This window comes from Amblyomma americanum, chromosome 1 (genome assembly GCF_052857255.1).
Source record: "Amblyomma americanum isolate KBUSLIRL-KWMA chromosome 1, ASM5285725v1, whole genome shotgun sequence".
NCBI lineage: Eukaryota > Metazoa > Arthropoda > Arachnida > Ixodida > Ixodidae > Amblyomma > Amblyomma americanum.
The window spans coordinates 68,943,075-68,968,382 of record NC_135497.1 but is presented as its reverse complement, the minus strand read 5'-3'; the positions used below and the strand labels follow the sequence as shown (position 1 = coordinate 68,968,382).

General features: G+C 46.1%; 1 protein-coding gene across 1 annotated transcript in view; it reads left to right on the top strand.

Moving 5' to 3' along the window:
• The window catches only part of htt (huntingtin), a gene marked incomplete at its 5' end in the record, with an annotated part of 120,590 nt that overhangs the window by 85,824 nt on the left and 9,458 nt on the right, over positions 1-25,308 (top strand). Inside the window, 7 exon segments of the mRNA XM_077645809.1 lie at positions 1,858-1,926; positions 2,002-2,071; positions 6,129-6,401; positions 10,633-10,788; positions 12,555-12,739; positions 20,876-20,975; positions 23,845-23,984. Of these exon segments, the coding sequence (XP_077501935.1) occupies positions 1,858-1,926; positions 2,002-2,071; positions 6,129-6,401; positions 10,633-10,788; positions 12,555-12,739; positions 20,876-20,975; positions 23,845-23,984 (993 nt within the window).

Sequence of the window (25,308 nt, the reverse complement as noted above, 5' to 3'; positions counted from 1 at the left end):
ATTCATAAGCATAAGCACTGAAAATGCATTCAGCAGATCTGTTCACCAGATTTAGTTACGGTCGTGTGGCCACCGCTTACTGCTCGTGATGCGTACCGCCAACTGCCGATTGCAACATCGGCAACTGTGCAGGCAGTACATAGTGCTCAAGGGAGCAGTCACGGCTCACTAGTTCGTACCATCCATAGTGGCACAGGAGAGAATTTGGACCACCCGTAATTCTGCACGTTGAACACAATGCACTTCATCCTGGGAATTTTGCAAATTTGTATTAAACATGATTGTAGTACAGTCGAGCCCGCTTATAACAAACATGAGCGTCACGCGGCGTCCGTTCATTTTATCTCGAAGTTCGTAGTAAGTGGACCACAGCTTTAAAGACAGTTGCTTGTCAAAACACAAAATTTTTTCTTTGCGAAAAAGTCCATGATGGACGTCTCTTTCTGCAGCGCGGATTCCATGAGGGAGGTTTCTAGTTTATTTAAAGCAGAAGCGGGCTATCGCCAAGGCCCTTGGCATAGACAAGTTGTCTGAGGCTCTCTATGTAGCTCATTGCTACAGGTGCGCTTATGGGTGCTGGCTCCGAAGTTTTATCCTCATCTGACACTTCAGAAATGATGCCCTCATCCGTGCACGGTTCCGCGGTGTCGGCGTCATCATCGACAGAATTAAAATCATTCCTACTAATATCATGACCCCCCATGTTGTATTCGACGACGCGCTGCCACAAATCGCCGGCCTTGCGGCAGCAGTTCCGCTCGCCAGTGGCCATCACCTCCACCCAGGCCGCTATCATCATTTGTACCGCTGAATACAATGGAAATGGGCATGGTGTTCTCGTCCACCATCCTGAATTACAACCAGGGCCCAAGGTTTGAACGAAGCCATCGGAGCGTCCGCGCCGCAACAAGAGTGACAAAAGCGTGCAACGTGCACAGGTGGCAATCAAGCCAATCAGGCTAAAGATACAGACGCACAGCACCAGCAGAGAGACCAATGAGGGCCGTCCGTGAGCGTCAGTGCAGCCATCTCTTGGCTCCCGCGGAAGGCCTGCTTCACGGAGCGTGGCCTATGCGATCGGCACCAGCGGCGGCGCGGTTGATCACGGAGGCCACGCGCAGATTTGCAAGAGAGTGAGGAGAGGGGAGCGGAGTTGCGAGGAGGCCGGGAGGGCAATGTTGGTAGGCGCGTCGGCGGGCAAGGGTAGCTTGCTCGAGAGCAGCGCGAAACGAGGCGGGCGGTTGGCCCGCGATGAGTCTCGGGAAAACATGCCGCGTGCCCGGCGCACAAAGAGGTCGGAGTCAGGTTATCTCGCATCGCGGCGCCGGGTTTATGCCGTCCGTTCGCTATAATGACGTTCGTTATACGTGGGATTTTGTGCCATTGAAACAATGTATATTTTGACGGTCACGCAGGTCTCGTTCGTTATAAGCGAAAGTTGGTCTTAAGCGGGGCCGTTATATGTGGGTTCGACTGTATCGAGATTTCATTTAGTCAGTGCGTGACCCTGCCAGCTGTTTATCTCTGGAAGTGATCATAGGTGCTCGACAGTGAAGTTGGAAATTATAATAGATTTTTGTATTTCAAATTACTGATGTCGCCAGCCTCATAATACTGCCTTCAATATAAATGCATTAAACTAATTTAGTTCGAATTTTATATAGCAGCAGGAACCCACTGTAAATAGAAGTACAACCCACAATTTTTGCTCAGTATAGTACTGCTGCTAATTTGTATTTTAATCACCACAGTTGTGTTAATTATTATTATTGTTGTTGTCGTCGTTGTTGCTGGATTTTGTTTTTTAGTTTTACCTTTGCGTTTGCAGAGAGTTTATTCTTACCATTATTTTTTCAGGTGTGGCAAACGACTGCAGGCTGTTCGAACCCCTGTTCATGAAGCTCTCTTGAAGATGCTCAAGCTGAAGTATGAAAAATTGTTGCTTACCAATTTCCAGCGTAGAAATTGTTTATGGTAATTCATTCTTTGTATTGGTTACAGCAGCAGCATGTCCTGGGGACGTTCCAACATTGAGAAGATGTGTCGCCATACTGAATACTCACTTGGACAGGTATACCTACATCTGTGATCATATAAAAGAGTGTCTTTTTGTTTAACTTTGCTTGCTGCCGTTTTTTGCTTGATTTTCTTGCTTTGATATCAAAAATTAAAAAAAAAGTTCTCATTTGCATATAATTCAAGTGAGGAAAGCTCACTGCAAGCATTTATTTTCACTGCATTTTTTGCTTTAGTGATCGTTGTCATTGGGTGTACTGTCTTCCCAGAGTCCCTTGTCCGGGATATCTTTCCATAGAAACTCGTCTTTGGTATCGTGGAGCACATTTGATATCCCGCATTCTTTGAAAGGCTACCGATAAGCCCCTCACGAACGCTGGCCTGAGGTTGCGCAGTCCAACTGCAGAGCGTGGCTGAAAAGGCCCCTGTCAGCCGTATGGTAGCAATAAGTGTGACGTCTCCCTTCGTCATCCAGTCCATGTAGCAGTGCGTTGTTTTCGGCAGCTACAATTCCTTTCCTTCTAAAAGCAACCAAGTACTGCTTGCACAGTCCCAATACCGTGCGAGGTGCAATCATCTTGCTTTCAATAATGTGGGCATCGCCAGGTCAGCATGGAGAAATGGTGTCAAAGTCGATACAGTCAAGTGATGCCACTGCTAGCTAGCACCTTCTCTCACTAGAAGCCTGATGGGGATAGCGCTGAACAATAACAAAACCGGAACTGCAGATTTGGGCTGAACATTGTGTGGATCCGCATAAAATATCAGCTGCAAATTTGACACGTTAAATTCTGAGAAAAAAAACCTCATATTATATGCAGGTTTTTACAGTAATTTGTTTTTCAGTATCATAAAAACTGTGCAGCAGGACCTAGAAATAAGGTTAATGTATGAAAGAGCTGTGTGAGCACTCTCACGTATGTAAAAATGCTATGAAATGTTTTTTGAAACTAAATGCCTAATGCTTTTTTTTATGGCATGTGTTTCATTTGTGTGTTTTGCTTGAAAACATTCAAAGCCTTGTGTCTTCTTGTATAAACACTCTGATTATTGGCTGCCATTAACACTCTGCTCAGCCCAAAATTCAACAGTGACCACATCTGGGGAAATGAGCATGCTTGCATACATTTCCAGCACAGGAAGAAGAAGACAAAAGAAAATGGGGACAGCATAGACTTAGTGCCTCCTCAGTGTCTTCTTTGGGTAGTATCACCATCATCATCAGCCTGACTACGCCCACTGCAGGGCAAAGGCCTCTCCCATGTCTCTCCAATTAGCCCTGTCCTTTGCCAGGTGTGGCCACCGTATGCCCGCAAACTTCTTAATCTCATCCGCCCACCTAACTTTCTGCTGCCCCCTGCTATGCTTGCCTTCTCTTGGAATCCACTCCATTACCCTTAAGGACCAGCAGCTATTTTGCCTTCGCATTACATGCGCTGCCGAAGCCCTTTTCTTCCTCTTGATTTCGACTAGTATGTCGTTAACTCGCATTTGTTCCCTCACCCACTCGGCCCGCTTCCGGTAGTATATCAAGTTCCTTTGTGTTGTGTTAAAACATATATTGGCTTGATGCGATGATCTGTGCATGAGAGGTGCATGAAACTGGCATTTCAATCAATCAATCAATCAATCAATCAATCAATCAATAATTTTATTTCTTCCTCACAAAAAGATTAGCGGAGGACGAGGAGGGCTCGAAGAAAAAGTGGAAGTTTCCACTTGACGAGCTTCGGGCCCCCTATTTATGAGGCATATACAGTGGAACATTAAGAAACATACATCTTTATACATTAGAAAGTTTAAAAGTCAGTATGTGTAATATGCAATACAAAAATAATATACTCATTTTAGAGCCACAAATAAAGGTCAGTATGTACAAGTCTCTGTCACTGCTGTGGCTGTGCACCTAGTTCTGCTTATACTTATGAGGCACATTGATCAGTACACCTTTGAAATAACAGAAATTTAGCAGGCTGCAATCTCCTGATCATTGTGTTTGTCAGGCTTCCTTCGCATTAGCAAAAGACGGGCCAGACTTCGTTTTCAATCGTTCTCATAACTATCATCATCAGCTCAGTTGAGCCCTCTGCAGGACAAAGGTCTCTCGGAAAGACCTTCAGTTAGGAATATTCCTAAACCTGCCTTGCCAGTTGCCCTCATCTGCACGACTACATTTTTCTTTCTTTGGTATTTACTCTATCACTCAAACAGGTCACTGGTTGTCAGTCCTATTCTTCACGTGCCCTACTCATGTCCGTTTCATCTTTAGTTTCAGCTAAAATATCCTGAACTCGTGGTTCTAATCCACCTTTTTTTTTCTCTCTCTATGTTAATACCCTCCACTCCTCTGTATCTTCCGTAGCGTTGTTTGTGTGAGATAAGAATGCTAGTGCGAGGTAGAAGTGCGAACCATGGTGCGAACGCTTGCAGCACCACTACCAGTCACTAGTGTAGCGCAGTGAAGCCTGTCTCCTGCCATCCGAGCAGGCACTGCTTGGCGCTGGGGAATTCGATACATCCAGTTTATGGCGGACCATGTTCAGTATATAAGTAAAAATTGCATGTGTTAGTCAGAAATATTTAGGAAGAATTCAGTATAGTCAGTAATTTATAATTAGAAGTTGGACGTTTTGGTTTTTATTTCAGGACGCTACTTTCGGGTTTTTTCTTTTCGGCAAGTTTTATTTTTGATGAATGAAGTACTGACTTTTTTTGGCGACTTAATGTAGCAATTCTGAGTGGTCAAATGTCATTTAAACTTGATCTTGGTATTTTTGTCATTCTGAGCAATTTATTTATTAGTAATTACATACAAATGGTAGTACTTGGAGCTGTGCCTGTAAAAAAAATACTACCCTCATTAAAAGAGTAACTCAGGTTTAATGAGATAGCCGGCAGACAAAAACGGAAGAGGAAGTTTACTTCTAAGAATTAGGTTGACATGTTATCATTTGGTTGTCACGCTGCGTTGAGGGCGAGGGCGCGGCATCACGTGGAACTGCAGCTCAATCGTTGCGGCAGCCAAAACATACTTTTTCGCGATGCCCATTCACGGTTTCGTGCCAGTATCCTGCATGCATTTGATTAATCTAATTATCCGACTATGACTGCTCTAAGTGGGTGGTGATAGTGAAGAAACAGTGCTTAGCCAGAAGATGGTGAGGAGATGATGCTTTCCAGTCTGCAGAGGCATGTAAGCTAGCGGAGCAATACCTCAAATCACACAACTGTACTGCTTATCCTACAATACCATCGTCGCATCATGCCCCTGGCTTCCCTACTTCGTTAGTTTTCAACTTTAATTGAGTGTAACTCGCAGTCAGCAGCCAGCTAGCTATGCCTTGCAAACCAAAAATACTGACCTTTATTGGTTAAAACCGAGTTTTGAAAATTGAATTCGGCGTGCCTTTATCGATTTTTTTTTTTCGGTTTAAAACGAAAAATTCAATTCCTGTTTATAATATCCGTGTTTGTTGTATTGAGGTTAGACCTAATTTTTGGCCTTAAATATATTAATTTTTAGGCCTGCTATTGCTCTTCATGCATCTAAGTTCTCAATCACTTGCTGTGGTATATCCTCCGAGTTGGTTACCGGGACAATTTTTGAGAAATTTGCTCAGAAAAAAAAAAAGATAAAAAATTCACAAGCGACCATACAGTGTGGTGAGTCAAATCCGCATTAGCAGAACTGGCTTTACATTTCACTTTTTCAATGAACGATGTGACCAGGAAATTTGTGACAGACCTGGCCACAGTGTTTCAGTGCATGATTTCCAAAGCTTCTGATTAAGTAATGGCAGATGGGAGAAATTTTATGAGAACAGATAAGAACGCTATTAAAAGCAGTCATTACCATTGCTTTTATGGTGCAGTGAACATTCTTGAACAGGAAAGACTGGTTTGAATTTTTTTTTTTTACTTGTCAGCAACCTGACACGTGCCTACGTCATCTCTGTACAGCTTCTGGGTATTGGTTATTGTGCGGGTGCGAACACCATTCCATTCTGCTACTGGTTCTAGGGTGGAGGCTTCGAACACCCACACACACGACAGCTTTGTCGCTACATGAGACTATACAGCTGACTCAGTAAAAATAATTGTGCCATGGGCAGGTATCAGTGGAGTACATGTGCGTGGCTGTGGGCCTGGCGGAAGGGGCTGACCTGACAAGCACGTCATCTCCACTGTCCTCATCGTCGTCATCTTCATCAAGCCAGTACTCACCACCTGGTGGCAGCGTGGGCTGTTTGCGGCGTGAGGCCAGCCTGGCAGCGGCAGGGCTGGACCTGCGCTCATGCCTGCACTTCCTGCTTGACCTGTACACCCAGTGGCTGGGACCGCCTGACGCCATTGGCCAGCCACTCCTCACCGAGACTATCCGATCAGTGAGAGTCCTAACACTCGCCTCTGCCAACACAATTGAATTATTTTTTTTTAGCCGTAATTTTGATGGTCAGTTTTTTGTCGGAGAAGAGTAAAAACATATTACGCAATAGCGTATACAGCTCGTTCGGTCGAAAAGCCATCGGCGTAGTAGTAGTCGGCACTGCATGTTGGAAATAATCGGGGGCTGCGTAAAAAAAATCGTGTCATGATAATGTGTGGTTCTAGTGATTGATGATTGATTGGTGTATGATAGGCAGTGACGAGGTATTAAAATCATTGGGATTAATTGATTATTTAAAGAAATGAAAATTGGAAAAGGGTGAGTTCAAACGTGTCAAAATGTCAAGAATGAAAAGCCAATGCTTGATGATGGTAATTAAGAAAATTTAGAGTAATTGATCAGTTAATTAAAACAATTGAAAAAAAAAAGAAAAAATGAGTTCAAAGGTGTCAAATTGCTCAGAATGGAAAGCCTAACCCAATACGCTATAGTGCCATACCTTTAAGGCAAAGCTTAAGTGTCCTCTCCAAATTTTGACATTATTCTGGTTTGTCTTGCCCTGTGGTAGTAGACACAAATGCATAACTGGTGGTTTTGTGAGGAGTTTTGTTTTAAATTGGAAGAAAGAGTGGGGCTACTACCTATTCGTAAGTGGTTGCAAAAAATAAACATACAGGAGGAAGTCCCAGAGTCGGTGACTATATCAATACCTCCTGTTACTTGTAAATAAGCATATACTATGACAACAAGCAACAGTAGCGATGTGCTGTGTTCAGATTTTTTTAGTAAAGTTAAGAATCTTTTGGCCACATGGGCCAGAGCAGCAGCTCTGTGCTGCCACATCCTTGGGATGCTTGTGGTGCAGCCACCCTCTCCTCCCCGCATAGCTGCTGTGCTGGCAAACTCACCAGTGAGTTGCACCACCAGCACCCGTAGCTATTGCCAAGGCACTGTAAAATTTCTTGCATGTTTGATAGAAAATATCCCTCACTCTGCTTGTTACTGACTGCAGTGGTAGCCTGTTTGTTTGTACATCTGCCTCGTAAGTGAGAGTACAGGCTTCAATCCCCAGTACCTCCGGGTGCCCACCCGGAGTAGAAGCTTGTACAAGCTGGGGAAGTACAAGCTTTCCCCTGGCCTGGTGCTTAGCTTCTTTGGGGTGAAATGCTTGTACACTGTTTGGCCAAAGCTGCCCTTTTGCTATTAATGTGAAGTCACCATCATCTGCTTGTCATTATCGGGAACCACCATGTGCTGCTTTTTGCACAGTTCACACACAGCTCAATGGCATCAGTTTTGCCACCAGCACCTGCATCATTGTCACTGCCCTGTTAATGCCCTGTCACTGCCCTTTCACTGCCTTGTCACTTGACCTGTAGGCTTGTAACAGAATTCACTTTTTAGCTGCTTCTTTGCAGCTCACAGTACATGAGCAAGTGGTGATGCAGGTTTTTTTTATGTTTTGTAGGCTTTCTTTTCAGCACAAAATAAACCTAATACATTCAATCCCAGACATGTCGAACTAAGAGAATTGCAAAATAGTTCGATATATCGATAATTTGAAGCATGGCCATGGATAAGCTCATCTTTAACTTAGAAGCATTGACGCTAGCAGCACATGTCCCGTGGCGACATGTCGCCCACCGTCGTACTACAAGCGCTGCCCTCATTGGGTGTTGCTAGGCCTAGCCCACTTAGCACCAAACCTCAGTGAACGGTCCTTTGCAACTAGCCACTGCCTGTTATAAGAGGTCAGATATCTTCACCAGCACACTAGAAACAATAATCTGTCACTATAATTGAGCTGCAGTTCATTTCCAGAATGCTCTTGGCAGCAGAGCAGGACAGGCGAGAGCCACTGCTAGCCTTCAGTTAGCTAGGTGGGCTTCACCGCATGGCAGGTGATTTACCAAATGCTGGCTGCATTGGATGACAACAATACCACATGAGAAATGTGTACCCCAAGCCGAGGGTAACCCCTAACCGCACCTCATGTTTCCTTATTATGAAGTTTCAGGTTCTTCGTATGGTTAGTGCTGCCAGCAAAGGATGCATAGCCAACAAGTCTCTACGTACGAAAAATGATTGCGGGAGCACCATTATGACCCGCCGCAGTGGCTCAGTGGTCAGGGCGCTCGGCTATTGATCAGGAGTTCCCGGGTTCAAACCCGACCGCGGTGGCTGCGTTTTTATGGAGGAAAAACGCTAAGGCGCCCATGTGCTGTGCGATGTCAGTGCACGCTAAAGATCCCCAGGTGGTCGAAATTATTCCGGAGCCCTCCAATACGGCACCTCTTTCTTCCTTTCTTCTTTCACTCCCTCCTTTATCCCTTCCCTTAGGGCATGGTTCAGGTGTCCAAGGATATGTGTGACAGATACTGCGCCATTTCCTTTCCACAGAAACCAGTTATTATTATTATTAGCCCCATTATGAGAAGCACCACGTGCAGGGGCAGGGGCATGGCACACTGTTTTATATATCAGATGTTCTAATGAAGGAGAGTCTAACTCAAATAATAGTGCTATATTTTTGTGGGGGTGTTAAAGGGAATGTTTGACTGCCTGATCTATACAATAATTCAGTATATGTGGTTTTGATGTACCCTGAATCGACTGGTTAAGAGTACTGAATTAGACATCTTCTAGGATGTGCCAATGCTTCCTAGTCCGATGTTGTGCCCTAAATTTAAAACTTGAAGTGTTATTCTTGCTTAGTTAATTTTACAGATTATGTAAAATAGTCCGACTTGCTCTGTAGCGTGGTTTCAAGTTGTATCCTTCTGTAGTGAATCTGTAATATTTAAACCTTGGCTGAAGTTGCATTGTACACCTGGTACTTAAATGACAGCATGTGCGATGAGATGCATTGTGTTAGTATGCATCACTGTTTATTGCATGACATAGAAATGAAGTTACTCGATTATTGAAATATTATGTAGCAAATGCAAAAACCTGAGTCGTTGTTGTAAATTAGAAATAAAAATGGCGAGGCTTAGCTTGGTTAAGCCAAGAATGCGTTGCATATCTCGATGGAGTTCCGTGCTGCTCCGTTGACTTGATAGGCTATTGACTCGATCGCCATTGAAACTGCCCTTGTAGCAGCGCTCGATCGCCTTTGAGTCGATAGACTATCGGTTCGAGGGCCCTCGAAATGCCCGTGTGACAGGGGTATAAGACTGTCCCGGCGAAGGAGCGCAGCTCTTTTATACATATGCCGTGACGTCAATCATAGCGCAGCGCCCCTAGCGGGAGGAGCGGGAGTCAGGTGGTGGCTGCGGCTGTGCGCGACCGTGCCAGTTGGGGCCCAGCTTTTCCTCCGTGACGTCACGCGCCGGCGCAGCGCCCCTAGCGGGAGGAGCGGGAGTCAGGCGGTGGCTGCGGCCGCGTGCTGCCGCGCGAGTTGGGGCCCAGCTTTTTCTCCGTGACGTCACGCGCCGGCGCAGCGCCCCTAGCGGGAGGAGCGGGAGTCAGGTGGTGGCTGCGGCCGCGCGCGACCGCGCGAGTTGGGGCCCAGCTTTTCCTCCGGCTGTCGTGACGTCACGTCACGTGGTTGCGCTAAAGGTCAATGGTGGCTGCCCGGCCGCGCCCAAGGGCTGAACTGAGTGATTGCAATATGCAACGCATAATAATGGGGTTAGCAGGGAGCTTGAAGGTAAGCAGAAAGCTAATGGGCATGACCTTGTGGGCGATAGGAGTGACATTGTTTGACTGCAGCAGTCAACCACCGTCACTCCCATTGCCCATGTCATGTGTTGAGAATGGTTAGGAGAAAGCAAAGTAATGCAGAAACATTAGAATCTGATTAAGGCTTACTTCATTTAAAAAGCAGTAGCCTGTGTTCTCATGGGAGGATTAGTGCAGCTATCACTGTTACTTTGTCCCACGGGACAGCAAAAAGTCTTGGAGCTTTTTTTTTGTTATTGTTGAAGTGCTCAGCCGTAACAGGGCTCAAGTGTTGATAGTCATAGCTGTTACTACAGCAGACACTGGTGCTAAAACATATGAACCCTATTTTGATTGCTCAACCCCAACAGGGCTCAAATGTTTTGAGCACCAGTGTCTGCTGTAGTAACTCCTGTGGCTGTCAATGAAAGCTTTTGTACTGACTGCACTTTTACGTGTAAAGGGTTGCTCATTTCGTACATCGTTTCTGTGTGCAATTCGGCAATTTTTTTTGCCATCTTGTACAGATCAAGCTAAGCTTAGTTCTCTTTGGCAACTGCCTGCAGGTGGTGATGCTGTCGGACATTTTCATGGAAAGCTCACAGTTTGACTGGATGCTGAGCCTGTTCATGGACATGTACCGCCATCACCCAAGTGAAGATGAAATCTTGGCCCAGTACCTGATCTTAGGCATAGCCAAGGCGGCAGCAGTTGTCAGCCTGGTAAGACTTGCATCCATGTTTCTAGTGCTGTCACATGAAATGAAACAGCATCATCAACACTGGTTGAAGAAATCATTACAAGGGAGTAGTGCTGCATGATGGTTTAGGTCTGTCCAGTGGTGGAAGCCAGGAAGCAGAGATGGTAAGGTCTGTGACAAGGTTCTGAGGAACTTGGGTCCTGGTTAATGAACGAATGAAAGAGGCATTGATATGAATATCAGCCCACATGATGGCTGTAATTTGGGCTGAATGCTCTATGCCACCTGCTATTGCTGTTAGGAGCAGTGTTGGTAACCACTTTCAGGGCCAAACTACATTACTTAATGCATAAAGTACCCATGAAAATAAAGAGGGTGAGAGCACATACAGTAGCCAATTTGGCAGGGCACCTGACATAGTGCAGTGAGGTTGCAGTTTTTGTTTGTTTCCCCACATGCAGCTTGTTGTTTTGTCCTCAACTCTGTCAGAAAATTTGTGTGCAATCCTTGGTTCTAATTCCACACATATGAAACTATGTATCAGCTGCGCTCCTTGGATGTGGGCCAAACATTGCCCTGCCCTTGTGGCAACTGCTGGGCATGGTTTAACCAATTTACAACAGCTTCATTTATACAAGCACTCACTCAGTACAAATGACGTGACTCCCATAGTAAAATTCCGAGCAAGCGCCCCCACCCCCGCAAGTCGAAATTACTGGCAAAGTAGAGGAGGGCACTATCCCGGAACAGTGCCGAAATTCAAAATGGCGGCGACATTTTCCCACCAGAAATAAAAAGCGCAGTGCACATGGATTTGAAACGTCCTGCCGCTCTTTCCCACGAGTACTCATCCACGCATTCACCGAACACCGGCGTGCCATTACTCAACTTTCTTTGAGGTTTTGCTGTAGCAACTTCTCGAAACTCTTGTCCCATTCCCGTATCCGTTTCCGGTCGAACTTGAAGTCTCGAGACGTTTGGTGAACGTTCCTTCCGTTTCCCCAATGCCATTGTATGACCTCAAGTTTCTTTTCCACTGTGTATGAATGCATTGCCAACCTGACAACTCCAAAACAAGACAAATGACGCGTGACGAACGGGCATGCGAATGGCTTGAAAAGCAGGATTGGATTGGGTTGGATTCTTGGACTGGATGGGCAGGCCAGTGTAGCCTGGGATTATTCTAGTTCACTGTAGCCTGGGCATGGTGCGTGATTGGGGGGGGGGGGCTTTCCCGGAATGGCGTTGAAATGTGAAATTAACAGTGAAGTTAGGGGGGCCCTTGCATGGGGGGGGGTGCTTGTTCGGAATTTTACGGTAGACATTAGGCTTATAGCACTAAGCTTTCTTTGCCATGAATGTCCATGGACACAGATTATTATTACAGTAAGTATGCAGGCACCGCGAAATTGTATGCAGGGACTCTCTACACAGCCACTCTCTACTGCGGAAGCTATGAATTGTTATGAAGCGTCACTGGTCATCGATGCCTAACAGTGATAACATCTTCACTGAATTTGTTGCTGTTGTTAAACAACCATTCTGGTCTCATGACAAAAATTTGGGACTTGGATGGGAGCTTGAAGATATTTTATGAACAGCCAATCTTATGCAGTTGTGTGACGCCCAGTTAAGAGGTTATCAGCATGCAGGCTGAAGGCGAAGTTTGATGAAGACTATTCAGAGCTTCAGGCTACCACTGAGACCTGAGGAGAGATACGAATGAGGTAGCATACAACTGACACCGCTAATAACGCTCTTTTGTTGCTGTGATTCACTGGCTGACAGGACTCGGACATGCAGGAGAAGATCCGCAAATTTGTGGACTTGGGCCTCCGCTGCCCAATGCCCTCCACCCAGCTGCTCTCCCTGCATGGGCTGCTGTACATGCTGGCCCAGCCGGGGGATGCCACCTCACCACTGCTGCCTTCTGCAACCGAGCACCTCACCAAGCACCTCGACGACTCATCTTTGTGAGTATCTTCACCTCACTAGCCACCTATGCCTGGCATAGTGCAATGCAATCCACATTATAGCTGGTTGCGCTTCTAAAGAGGCCTCATCCGAGTTTGTGAACATGTGTGAGTAGGTGCAAGCATGAAAGTTTGTTATGGTGCAGCTGTTTCTGCCACTTCTTCACCTCAAGGAGAGGTGGAAAGTCTTGGAGCGCTTTTCTGTTGATCTGCACTTGCATCAGAGATTGTATTGTTTGAGTTACTTTCATGGACAGTGAAAATTTGGTTTCGTGTTTTCTAAGTGATAAAGATATCTAGTGGAAAAGAAAGTTAATTTTCAGAAAAGAAAGTTAATTTTCAGAAAGTTGTGGATAAGGTAACGGCATGTTAATAATTCAGCATGATGTATGCTTGTGCAGTGCTTTGTTTCCTGTAGCTGTGGTCATGCTTGCAGACAGGTTCCTTCTTTGCGACTTTTGTGTACCGTATTTACACGACTGTAAGTCGACTCGAATGTAGGTCGACCCCCCCAAATCGCATGTCCGAAAAAAAAAAAAAAGTTGATGCGAATGTGTTGACCCCCCCAGTCGCATGTCCGAAAAAAAAAACACCGGTGGAGCGCTTCAAAAACGAAAATTTATTGCATAGATGGGCTATTCATCCTCACTTGAGTCATCTTCAGTGGTACTGCTGTCGTCGTCATCGTCGTCGTCGCTGCTGCGATCCCACAGCACATCGTCCTCCATGGAAAACCCGCACTTCCTAAATGACCGCACCACGACATCGCGTGGAACGGCCGCCCAAACGGAAATCACCCACCCGCACACAGCCGCCAGGGAGGCTGTCTTCACGCGCCCCGTTGGCGTAAGTTCCCGCCCTTCTGCCGCCAGCCACTCGTTGTACTCATGCCGGAGCAAGTCCTTGAATGGCTTGTTAATGCCAACGTCTAGCGGCTGCAGCTGCCCCGTCAGACCGCCAGGAATCACCAGCATATCTGTATCTTCTGTGCCTTCACTTTCGCGGTAAGGTGGCCACGAAATGAGTCCAGCACGAGGAGGTTCGGATTGCGATTTTTGAGGGAGGCCGCTGGCCTCAAAAGCCACACCCGACGGTACCAGTCAATAACTAAGTCGTCCGTCATAAAGCCTTTTTCGTTCACTCGCACAATCACACCTTTCGGGAACATTTCCTTTGGCATAGTTTTTCCTTTGAAGACGATGTATGGTCGGAGCTTTGTGCCATCTGCCAAGCATGATAGCATGACAGTGAACCGAAGTTTCTCGTTTCCTGTTGTGAGAACCTTAACCTCGCGAGCTCCCCTCACGCTCACTGTTGTGTTGCTCGTCATGTCGAAGTAGGTGGGAGTCTGGTCCGCATTGCCGATTTGGCCGAGCAGGTATCGCCGCGAGTCGCGGAGCTTGAGGTAGTGCCTATGGAAGGCGAGAACTTTCTCCTCGTAAGCAGCAGGCAGCTTCTGGCATACACTAGTACGCCGACGAAGAGAGAAGCCAGCCCTCTTCATAAATTTCGAAGCCCAAGCCCTGCTGGCTTTGAAGTCTGTTCGGAGTATTCCAGCTTCCGCAGCAAAGACCTGGGCTTGTTGCGTGGTCATTTCGCATGTTACTGGAAGGGACCAATCACGTATTTCGGTGACATACGCTGCAAGCTTGACTTCCAGCTCCAGAAGGCGTCCCGACTTCGGCCCGCGGAAACCTCTTCGCTTGGTGTCGCAATCGAAAATTTTGTCTCGCAGAAACGTCGAACTTGCGGCCCGCCGCGCAGTTGTTGGTTTCTTCGGCGTAAATGATGGCCTCCCTCTTGAACGCTGCAGTGAATGAGCGCCGAATGCTTTTCGAACCTGGAGAGCACGCGGCCGGCAGTCGAGTCAAAAGCACCAACTCCAAGCACCACCAAACAAAGAGTGATCGGTGTCGGGGCGTCGGCTCTTCCAGCAAACATCGGCATTCCCCAGAAGCGCCGCTGTTACGTATTGCACAACCAACTGAAATAGCGGCTCTTCCATGAGCTAGCGACACTCCCGGGCGCTGGCGCAGACTCCGCGATTGGAACAGCGGGACAGCGGCCCTTCCTGCGAGTGAAATGAAATGAAATTGGTTTTGGGGGAAAGGAAGTGGCGCAGTATTTGTCTCAAATATCGGCGGAAACCCAGTTGTAAGGGAAGAGATAAAGGAGGGAGTGAAAGAAGAAAGGAAGAACGAGGTGCCGTAGTGAACGGCTCCTGAATAATTTCGACCACCTGGGGATCTTTAACCTCCTGTACTGACATCGCACAGCACAAGGGCACCTTTGCGTTTCGCTTCCATCGAAACGCTGCCGCTGCAGTTGGGTTCTAACCCGGGTATCCTGTTCAGTAGCACTGAACCATCGCGATGGGTAACGGTGTGCGCAGTAAAAAATAAAAAAATGAAAAATCCTGGCCAAAAGCTCACGGAATACCTGAATGCTACGCTTGGAGCCGTAGAGCAAACAAAAACTTCTAACATCGCAGTAGCATCCCTGATAGATTGTTTTTCTTACTTTTATTGGCAGTTCAAGGTTTCATTTCGATTGTAAGTCGACCCCTCACTTCGGAATTTTAAATTTCAAAAAAAGGGTCGACTTACAATCGTGTAAATACGGTAACTTTTATCAAGCAACGACAGCATACGAATCTAGGGGCAATCAGATGGATTTATGTGAAAGAATTGCCATAGCATTCTTTTTTCACTCTCCAATCTATTCCTGTTGTACAGTTAAACCCAGTTTTAACAATACCGCTTCTAACAATGGACAGCCGCGGCACCGTCACCTTCGCAGTGTGTTCTATGGTAAATAAATCGTTTATAACAATGCTGTCATACTAGCGTGTCGGTTATAACAATTAAATGTAGTCATTTGGAACCATTCCTAAAAGAAAAAAAACTCAGAAACACTGCGGCCACGCCAGCCAAGCCATGCTTACGGTGCAAAAGTGCGTGCACGTATGCGGAGCCGCTGGCACAGCGAAAGCGAAAAGCGCACATGACGACGCACACAGGCACATGGGGTGATGGGATGCGGCAGAGAGGCTTGTATGCCGCGGCGACGCGGAGGAGGAGAAAAGACTGACACTTTATTCTGCACAGAGGAGAAGAGGGGAGGAAAGTAGAGGGACTTCCTTTTGTATCGACACACAGGCAGCAGTCCATTCTGAGGGTGTGCCGCCCGTAGAAAACGCATCAAGGCATTTGAGTGTGGGCTGCCCCACCTTCCCAGTTCTTTGGTAATTTGCTTCCTGCTTTGCGAGTTGCACGTGTGCCGAGGGCAGCGTACAGTGTCAAAGCATGTGCGTTTGCCAGCGTGGTTTTCATCGCCTGCCATCACCGGCTTCGGTCCTGCTGGTCCTGCAAGCCCATCAGACTTCCTCGTGGAGTACAACAAAAGAGCATCCTCCTTCAGGAAGCGCGGCACAACTGCCGCAGAAGAGGAAGCGAACGGCAATACCAATTGAAAATGAAGTGGACCATGGTGAGAGAGCACAAGGACGGCGAAAAAGTGTGCAACTTGGTACGCAAGTACGGCCGGCCTGTCACAGCCGACGGTTTGAACCATTATCCGCAATGTGCTCAAGCTGACTGAAAACGAAAGCTGTGCTAGTGCTGGCCATGCTATGGACGACAACTGGAATAGGATCCAGCATGGTGCCTACAAAGACATGGAAGAGACACTGTACCAATGGTTCCTTAGCGCACGTGCGATGAACTTGCCATTTAGTGACCCGATTTTAGCAGAGAAGGCTAAGAACTTCACGTACCTCCTTTACAACACCGATTTCCAGCCTGGTTGGTGGCTGGATTCAGCGGTTCAAGGAGAGACACGGAATCGTCTACAAGGCAGTCGTGGGTGAGGCAAGGTCGCTCGATGTGGACACTGGATGGAAGTGGTTGGAAGAAACACTGCCGTGCATCCCCGAAACATATGCAGACTGGGACTTCTACAGTGGTGACGAGACCAGGCTATTCTTCCAAATGCTTCTTTCGAAGACGCTTGCACTCAAAGGCGATCCCTGTAAGGGCTGCAAGCAGAGGAAATTGTGGGTGACCGTTTTCCTCTGTGCGAATTTGGATGGCAGCGACAAGTGCCCCGCTTTCATCATTGGAAAATCTAAGAATCCCTGCTGTTTCCGTGGTGCCGTGAGGATCCCAGTTCGCTAAGGTCATAACAAGAAAGCGTGGATGGCGCGTGAACTTTTCCGCGAGTGGTTGATCGAGTTCGATCAGCGGATGCAGCGCAAAGGCAGGAAGGTGGCGTTGGCCCTCGACAGCTGTACTGCGCACCAAACAGCCCAGAAGCTGTCGCAGGTGGAAAAATCTCATGCCGAACACAATTGCAGGCTTGCAGCCCATAGACGCAGGCGTAATTGCGTGATTGCGTGCTTCATGGCACTCTTATCACCAACGTGTGCTGAGCAGGCTTGCTCTTAAACTGGACATTGCGGTGCGAGAATGCTGATCCGTGCCAGGCTTTTAAGATTTCACTCCTGATGGCTGTCCAATTCATTTTTGAGGCATGGGCAGAAGTTGTCTCCTCCACTGTCATGAATTGTTTCCGAAAAGCGAGCTTCGCCGGATATACCAGTGACGCGGAGGGTCATGGAGCTCCTGCCGATGCAGCAATTGCAGAACTTTGGTCTTCGGTGTGTGGTGAAGACGGCAACGCGGAGGGGCTTGGAGAATTCTTGCGCGCCGACAATGCAGTCGCGGCAAACAAAGAATTGACTGACGAGGCAATTGTTGCAGCTGTCACTGCTGCGGAAAACGATGACAGCAGTGATGACGAAGATGAACCGGAACCAGTGCAAGTTGTGTCTCATCAGGAGGCCTTAAGAATGATAGAACCCCTGTGGGACTTCATTTTTGCAAAAAAAACCTTTCACTCTGATATATTCAGCAATTGGATGCCCTGCAGGAAGACTGCAGCAAGATTGCTGTGAAGCAGTTGAAGCTCACCGATTAAGGGTTTGTTTCTGCAAAGAAGTAAGAAGTGCAAGCTACTTTGGCCTCATTAAGTGCTTTTAAGTTTTTATGTTTTCTTTGTTGTTGTTTTTTTTGGCATAACCCAGTTGTAACAATTATCGGTTATAACAATGATATTCCTGTGGCACTTCAATATTGTTATAAGTGGGTTTGACTGTAATTCTATTCCAATGCTGATTCGATCAATTGGATTGATGTGAAGGAAATGCGATAGCATTCTTCTTTCGCTTTCCAGTCTATTCCTATTATAATTACTGTATTTACGCACATAATTTGCACACATTTTATTCAGAAATTAGGGCTCGAAGAAAGGGGTGCGCAAATTACGCGGGGATTTCGCGAGCGTGACTTAAAAAACTCCGCAAAGGTCATAACGCGCAATATAGGTATAGTGTATGTTGCTGCGTATACGTCAGCACCCTACGCTGGCCGCCCCCCGAAAAAGTTCACTCTAAATGAAAAGCCGCTCATCCCCTCCCCCCTTGCGGGATGTCATGAAGGTGCATGCATGAAGCTGAATCAGACGCTAAAACAGCATCATCGCTTGCGGCCCAGCCAATCGTTCGGTAGTTCCGGAGGATTCCGTAAGTTTGCTTTCGCTACTTTGTCCAGGATAGTGTGATGACCCCCATAATGCGCAGGTCCACACGGGACGGAGAGGCAAAGAGTCACCGTATGGCTCAGTTTAAACAAACAGGTATATTCAATAATTACACATGATTAAGATTATACATCAGAGGCTGGGGCGTCCGAGCTTACGTGCCGACGACTTCATGGGGGCGATGGAGTGGCTCCGGAGTTGGGCTCGAGCGGTTGCTGGCAGAAGCTGCACGCCGTCGGGCTTCGGCGCTGAAGGCCCTCTTGGCGAACGATGTCGTCCTGAGCGTTCCCCTTCCGTACTGCTTCTCGATTTTTATATCCTCTTCTCCACACCCCCTAGGGTGAGGACGCCCACGCCGGAGGGGAAGGAGGGGGGGCTAGGGCTTTCACTTGGGTGCACAAACATACCACCGCACTTATTGTCTCGCCCCCCTCACGTGTTGAGTCCGAGGGAAAGAATGTTGTCTTCGAGGTAGCGCATAGCGTCGGCTGTGGTAAGGCGCGCTCTGGCCCGCTGACAGTTCCCGCGGGTCACCGGCCTCCATTCTTCATCCATCAACTGACACTCGCTCCTCAAGGTAAGGCGCGCTCTGGATCGCTGACAGTTCCCTTGTCCTGGAATGTGCTCGGAAGGGCCGTGTCAACGCTCACACAGTGTTGGGATTTAAGGCGCGGGCTCCTTTCGTTCTGGTCGTCACTCAAAGAGCATGGCTGGGTAATTGATGATGCCGCTGTCACGGCGGCGGGTCCCTTCGTTCTGGTCGTCACTCAAAGAGCATGGCTGGGTAATTGATGATGCCGCTGTCATCTGGGTCTCCGTCTACGCCGCGCCGTCGAACGCGGAACCTCGTAGCACACACAAGGAATGTACCTCGTAGCACACACAAGGAATGTACCTCGTAGCACACAAGGAATGTCACAATAGCAAGCGCGAATCAATATATCAATTATCACACCACACAATTTTTTAACAGTACCGCGCGAGCGTCGACCAAACTGCTTGTCGGCGCCTTATCATTGCGCGGAGCTGCGAAGCCAGCGAAAATAGCCACGTGCGCACAAGTTTGCCAACACAACGATTGTCGTCTATGGTCAAACTTGTGCGCACGCGGTTATTCTCGCTGGCTTCGCCGCTCCGCGCCGTGATAAGGCGCTGACAAGCAGTTTGAAACTTGCCGTATAGTTGTGATATCCCATTGCAAGACACGACCGAACCACCAAGAAAAGCATAGCCGACAGTCGAGCCACATGCATCAGCCAAAGAAACAGCGGTGCTGGCCGTTCCGAGTGGCGATGCTGCTGGTGGCGCCGCGATTGTGACAGCGGCCTCTGACACCGCCATGAATGCCCAGTGCACAAAAGATTCAAAAAGCCTTCCGAACAAACACGCGGAATAGTCGAATGCTACTGGGTAGAGCCATAGGGTAGAGCCCATGTGCATGATGGTGGTCTAGCACAGCGCGGTGCGTAAAATATGCGAGTAAAAAATGTTTTTTTGTAAACCCGGGTGATAAGTTAAGGGTGTGCAAATTATGCTAGGGCGCAAATTATGCGCGTAAATACAGTATATTCCAGTGCTATTGCAATTCCGACTACGCAGCTACGCAAAACGTGTCACATTGATAACTTACGGTGAGTCCTCATATCACTACTGGTGCAGTGGCGTAGTGTTGCAGTGGCACAGCAGTTAAGCGATGCATCACTGCACTGGCAGGTGGCTGTTTCGAACACAGCCACCAATGAGGCTTGTGAGACCCAGGTTGCTCTTCTCGGGCAATGCGAGAGGGAATAGCTCCCGCAAGCCTTATTTTTGCACAGATAGTTCTTCGGGAGGCTATCAATTTTGCGTGTAGGCCTGCTGTTGTCAAGTCATTTTCTTTCAGTCGCTGTCATTTTTGCTGGATCATTTTTTGTCTGGTGTCTACTTCCTCTCTCCTACAAGTGTATAGGGGGAGAGGGCCAGTTGGCTGGTGGAGGGAGGGAAATCCCCTAAACCTGCCACGGTTGTCAGCTGGAGGCTTCACACAAGCGTCACCGCTACTGCCGGGTAGTTTTTGCCTTCATGGCCCTCTCCTAATGCTATCGCATTAAAAACTTACTGGAATATGCTAAAGTCCAACTGATGTCTATTTATTAGTGTGGTGCACAAACTGATTGTGATACTATTGCATATAATACAGTAATTATATGTAATATATAATGTTGTTATAATCTGGAACAAGTGTATTTGCATTACAGGTTCTTGTCATATTTGCTGAAGCTTTGATTTCAAAGTTTTTCTTATGATATCAAAGAAGAATCTTCTCTGTGGCATTTTTACTGTGTCCCCAGGCTTGTGGCAACAGGGTACATTAGTTATTCGTATTGCAACCCTTGTTGCTTCCTGAGCAAAATGGGCATTAGCGGTAGGGCACATTCTTTGCATGGATATATTTTTGTAACTTTGTTGTGTCTTCGTCAGTCATGCAAGGTTGCAAACGTAGTTACGAGCATTATTGTAATGTGTAAATGCTTTGTTGTGCTGTTTTGTCTTTTGCAGCAAGGACAGTGAACCAAACATGCTAGCACTGTGGGCCCTGGCATTTTTTCTGGCTGAGAACTACTCAAACAAACAAGATCTTACACCAAAAATCGTCCAGGTAGTTAGCCTTCTTTATTTTATTTTTGCGTAAAGTAAGTCCAAGGGTTATATTTTGTAGCGGATCTTTTCAGAATTTAATCTTTTGCTTTCTTGCGATTGGTCATCCCAGCCCTTCAATATTGGAGCCAGTGACTGGCATTGCTTGTGTAGCTGCCAGTAATCACATCACAGTTTGCAGCTCCCAGTGGTAGAAAAGCAAATGAAATAATTGGAAAAAGAACCATTAGAAAATACGGCCCCAGTGCTATTCTGCACAAACTTTGCAGTGAGAATGTACTGTGTCATTGTTTTCATGTTGCCATTTATGATGCATCTTACTTTGAGGATTTTTGTTACGAATTGTAGGTTTCCTAGGATGCATCTATTATCCAAGACTGCTTTTGGCAAAGTTTTTATGGCAGTGGATGGAGGCTATGACTGAATGTGGCAGTCCTTAACCCTGTAATGACCAAATTATGAGGGAATCAAGAAAATAAATTCTGATTGCTGTGTTATGCAAGCTTATATGCCGATGCAATCTGGGAAAGGTGCATGTAGCAAATTTGCAGCGCTGGGCATTTAGACCATTTTCCACAACTAGCAAGAATTATGTAGAAGGCCAGTTGTGATCAAACTAGAGGTGTGCGAATATTTGAAATTTCGAATACGAATCGAATATGATTGATATTCGATGTTCTTATGAACCGTTTGCTGCTTTGGGGGAAGCAGTTGGCAGTGTGGTGCGAACAAAAAATGCACTTGCATTTATCACAAGCAGATAAAGTTATTCTAGCATTTATTTTATTTTATTTCCACAATACTGCAGACTCTCATTTGGGTTCCGGCAGGGAGGGCAGAAAAATACATTCACTCAATACAAGAGCAGCTGCATCGTAAAACACAGAGAACAATAAAATTGTCTAATGTAGTACATATATAATCTAAAATAGCTCACAAAGTGCCTTGTCAGAATCAACAGCCGATATCACTCGTAGAGGCAGGGCGTTCCATTCGTCAATCGTTCACGGAAGAAAAGAAAATTTAAAAGCATTAGTATGCGCGAAGTATGGCGCTAAAGTGTGATTATGATGACGACGAGTTCTACGCGTTTCTGAAAACTGCACATAGGGGATTGGAGAAATGCCTTGTTTTCCATGAATAAGTTGAAGGAAGGATAGGCGGACTATCTTGCATCTGACGTGAAGTGGTTTAATATCATTTGCTGCCATTAACGAAGATGGGGAATCAGTTCTATTGTACCTGTTAAATATAAAACTTACTGCGCGTCTCTGTATTTTTTCTCATTCTCTTGTCTTTTTTTTTTTTGCATGGGGGTCCCAAACGATGGCGGCATATTCGAGTTTTGGTCTTGTAAGCATATAATAGGATGATGGCGGCTTGACAAAAAAGTCCGGATCCATTTGCATACACGAGGCAAATGTATATGTGTGTTGCTCACCTGTATGTTGCTTTCTTGTTCTTTTTATTATTTGGTTTTTCCCTACCACTGGTGTGTTAATTACTGGTACATGAAATACATACGTAAAGTGTTCTTGCTAACAAACAAGTCAAGATAAACTATATGTGACTTCTGAGGGCAGAGAGGTGCTACATTTGTCACCAAAAAAAAAAACTAATTTTTCTATGGAAAATAATATTTTTCGAGAAAGAAACGAAAATTGTGTCTTTAAGTAAACAGCTAAAAATCTTGGCACTAGCTCTGTGTGCGCAACTCTTGAAAGGAGTGGGCATGGCTGTAAGTGCTTCCAATCCAATCTGCATTCCAATCAACTTCCAATCTGCGTTCAGACATTCACAAGGGTGGTACTGCCATCTGTTGTAACCGTCTAGAATTTTTTTTTTTTTTTTCACTCTCACCTTGTCCACTATGTCACATCTAGCCTCGCTCAAGCGACGTAATAGCGTGCTTCTGTCTCTCTCTTTTATCTTTCTTTTACAAGTTGTCGCTTTAGTGCTCAATCCCTGATATTGCAGAAAAAACTTGACACGGGGGTGCGTCACTGTCGAAAAAACCTGACAGTGAAAGGATTAAAGCAGCCAAGTACGAACTCCTGGACACATGCACTTTAGGATGCACTTTATGATGCATGTGTCCCAATATCTCCCCCCACCCAGTATCTCCCGAATTTTTATATGGCAGCTTTGCAAGTATGCAGCATACATTTGGTGTGTTGGAAATCTGCAACACTGGGCGTCAAAGGATTTACCTGTCATTGGATTTCTGCACAACAAGCTACATGCCACAATTTCTTGCTTGTGCATCGAATATCCACTTTGTCAACATAGGTACAGTTGTGGATGGAATAATAAGGACTACACTTTGGCGTTCCAACTCTTGCCTCGCATTACGGGACAGAAATAGAAAGGTTTGCTGCATTTATGCACAAGCGCGCAAGCAGCATTTACTTGCATATTTATCAGACACCCATTAATTTTCTCTGGGTAACGCGGCGGAAATTTTTGACTGCCGAAGCATGGTCCATACTATTCTTTCTGCGACTACATCCCTAAGTATAGTAACGTTCATTGCATTGTTACAAATTGTTTACTTTGTCATTCCAGTCTATGCTTAGTGACCGAAATTTTTTTAAGACAGTGCCACTCTAATAAAGCTGCTACTATAATTGTCATTATTACTGTCCAATTTACAGCGATGACAGTTTAGCAGCTAATAGCATTTTTTCTGCAAATTTCTTAATGCTTTCTAACAGTGCAGAATTCATGAAGTTTCAACTGCGACTGAATTTGAAAAAGAAATGAAACGCTGAATCAAATGCCAAATTTGTACTTCATATTCAGGGAGGTATGAAACGGCTGCTTTACAATTTGAACGTCCTCAATGACAATGCTGTTACGTCTATTTTTAGGTTAGCTTGAACCTCTGCAACGGAGACAACCTTCCTCTTTCACTCTACTTGTGCATTCTTCATGGGCTGGAGCGGCTACTGTTAGCAGGTGTCATTGAGAGTCAAGACAACGAGCTCATAATCAAAGTTTGCATTGAACGGTAAGAATAACCTGCATTTTTGTGAGACATATATTAATGGTGCTATTGCAGCTTCAAGCACAAGTGCTTGTGTTACCTTCAAGTTATAAGGAAAACCACTTGAGATATCTTCATCAAATCCTATAGGATGATGCTGTACTTCTGTTCAGCAAGCCCCTGAAATGCACTTTCTGATGGGAAGGATGCACGAAATCATAACTTGTGTGTGCACTTGATGTACTATCGGGGACAAAAGTGGCATGGAACATCAACATTGTTGGCTCAAAACGTGTAAATCTGTGCTGCAGCATCACAGTTCGCGGCATCGCACAAAGGAAATATGGAACACGCCCGTAACACATACACGCAAGCACGCACACACACTTTTCTCATTGTATCGGAAATCATTTGAAGGAGAGTTGTTGCACTTTGAAGAAGACCCCTTGACGTGATAGAATCGCATATCACACTTTTTCTGGGGAGCCGTTGTGGTGCAATGAGGGTGCCATGGTCACTGAGTTCATAATTTGGAAATGTGCAGCAGTCTCTGCTGCAGAAAGTCTAAAAGTCATCATCTCAGCTGGCGTCATCCTGGTAATCATCCCACCAAGAATTCCTTAGGAACACCTGAAGGCACCACTAGTCACAAAACGAGGAGGATAAAGTACCATACAATGTCTGGACCTCTGTTCAGAATTATTCAGGTGTACTGTGGCAGACTTGTACACATATTGAAACTTTTTATCACTGCCGATGCCAACAAACCTTGTTCAAGTGCTTTATAACCCTGCATATGGTTAATATACTGCATCTAAGGCAGCACAAGATTGCCAGAAGAGCATGTGTGGGCGAAGAGACTGCTCAGAGTCATAAAATAGACATTTGGGTGAACAGGCCAGACTGACCTGCTGTTGCTGTTAGAACTCTTATCCGACTATTCATTATCAACTCACCACCAAAGCCCTGTTTACAGAAGCCATGTGCAGACGTGATAGAGTCACATGTTGCACACTTTTTATGAGAAGCTGTTGTGTGTGACGAGGGTGCCATGTCACACTCAGTTCATAGTTTGGTAATGTGCTGCTGTTTCCACTGCAGAGTCAGAACCAAATTTGTGCCTAAGTTCTTGTGAATGGTCAACATTGTATTCCAAACGGTCCTCCAATATACCATGTATGAGTGATAAAACTGCTTACAGTCAAAAACTAAACTTGGAGACGGGCAGCTGTCAATATTCTCAGCTGATTTGTCCTATCATCATTAACAGCTAAAATCTAGTGATTGAATGCTGCATTCTGACTCGCTGGCACTCTGATCACAAAAATTATATGCTGATAAGGCACGT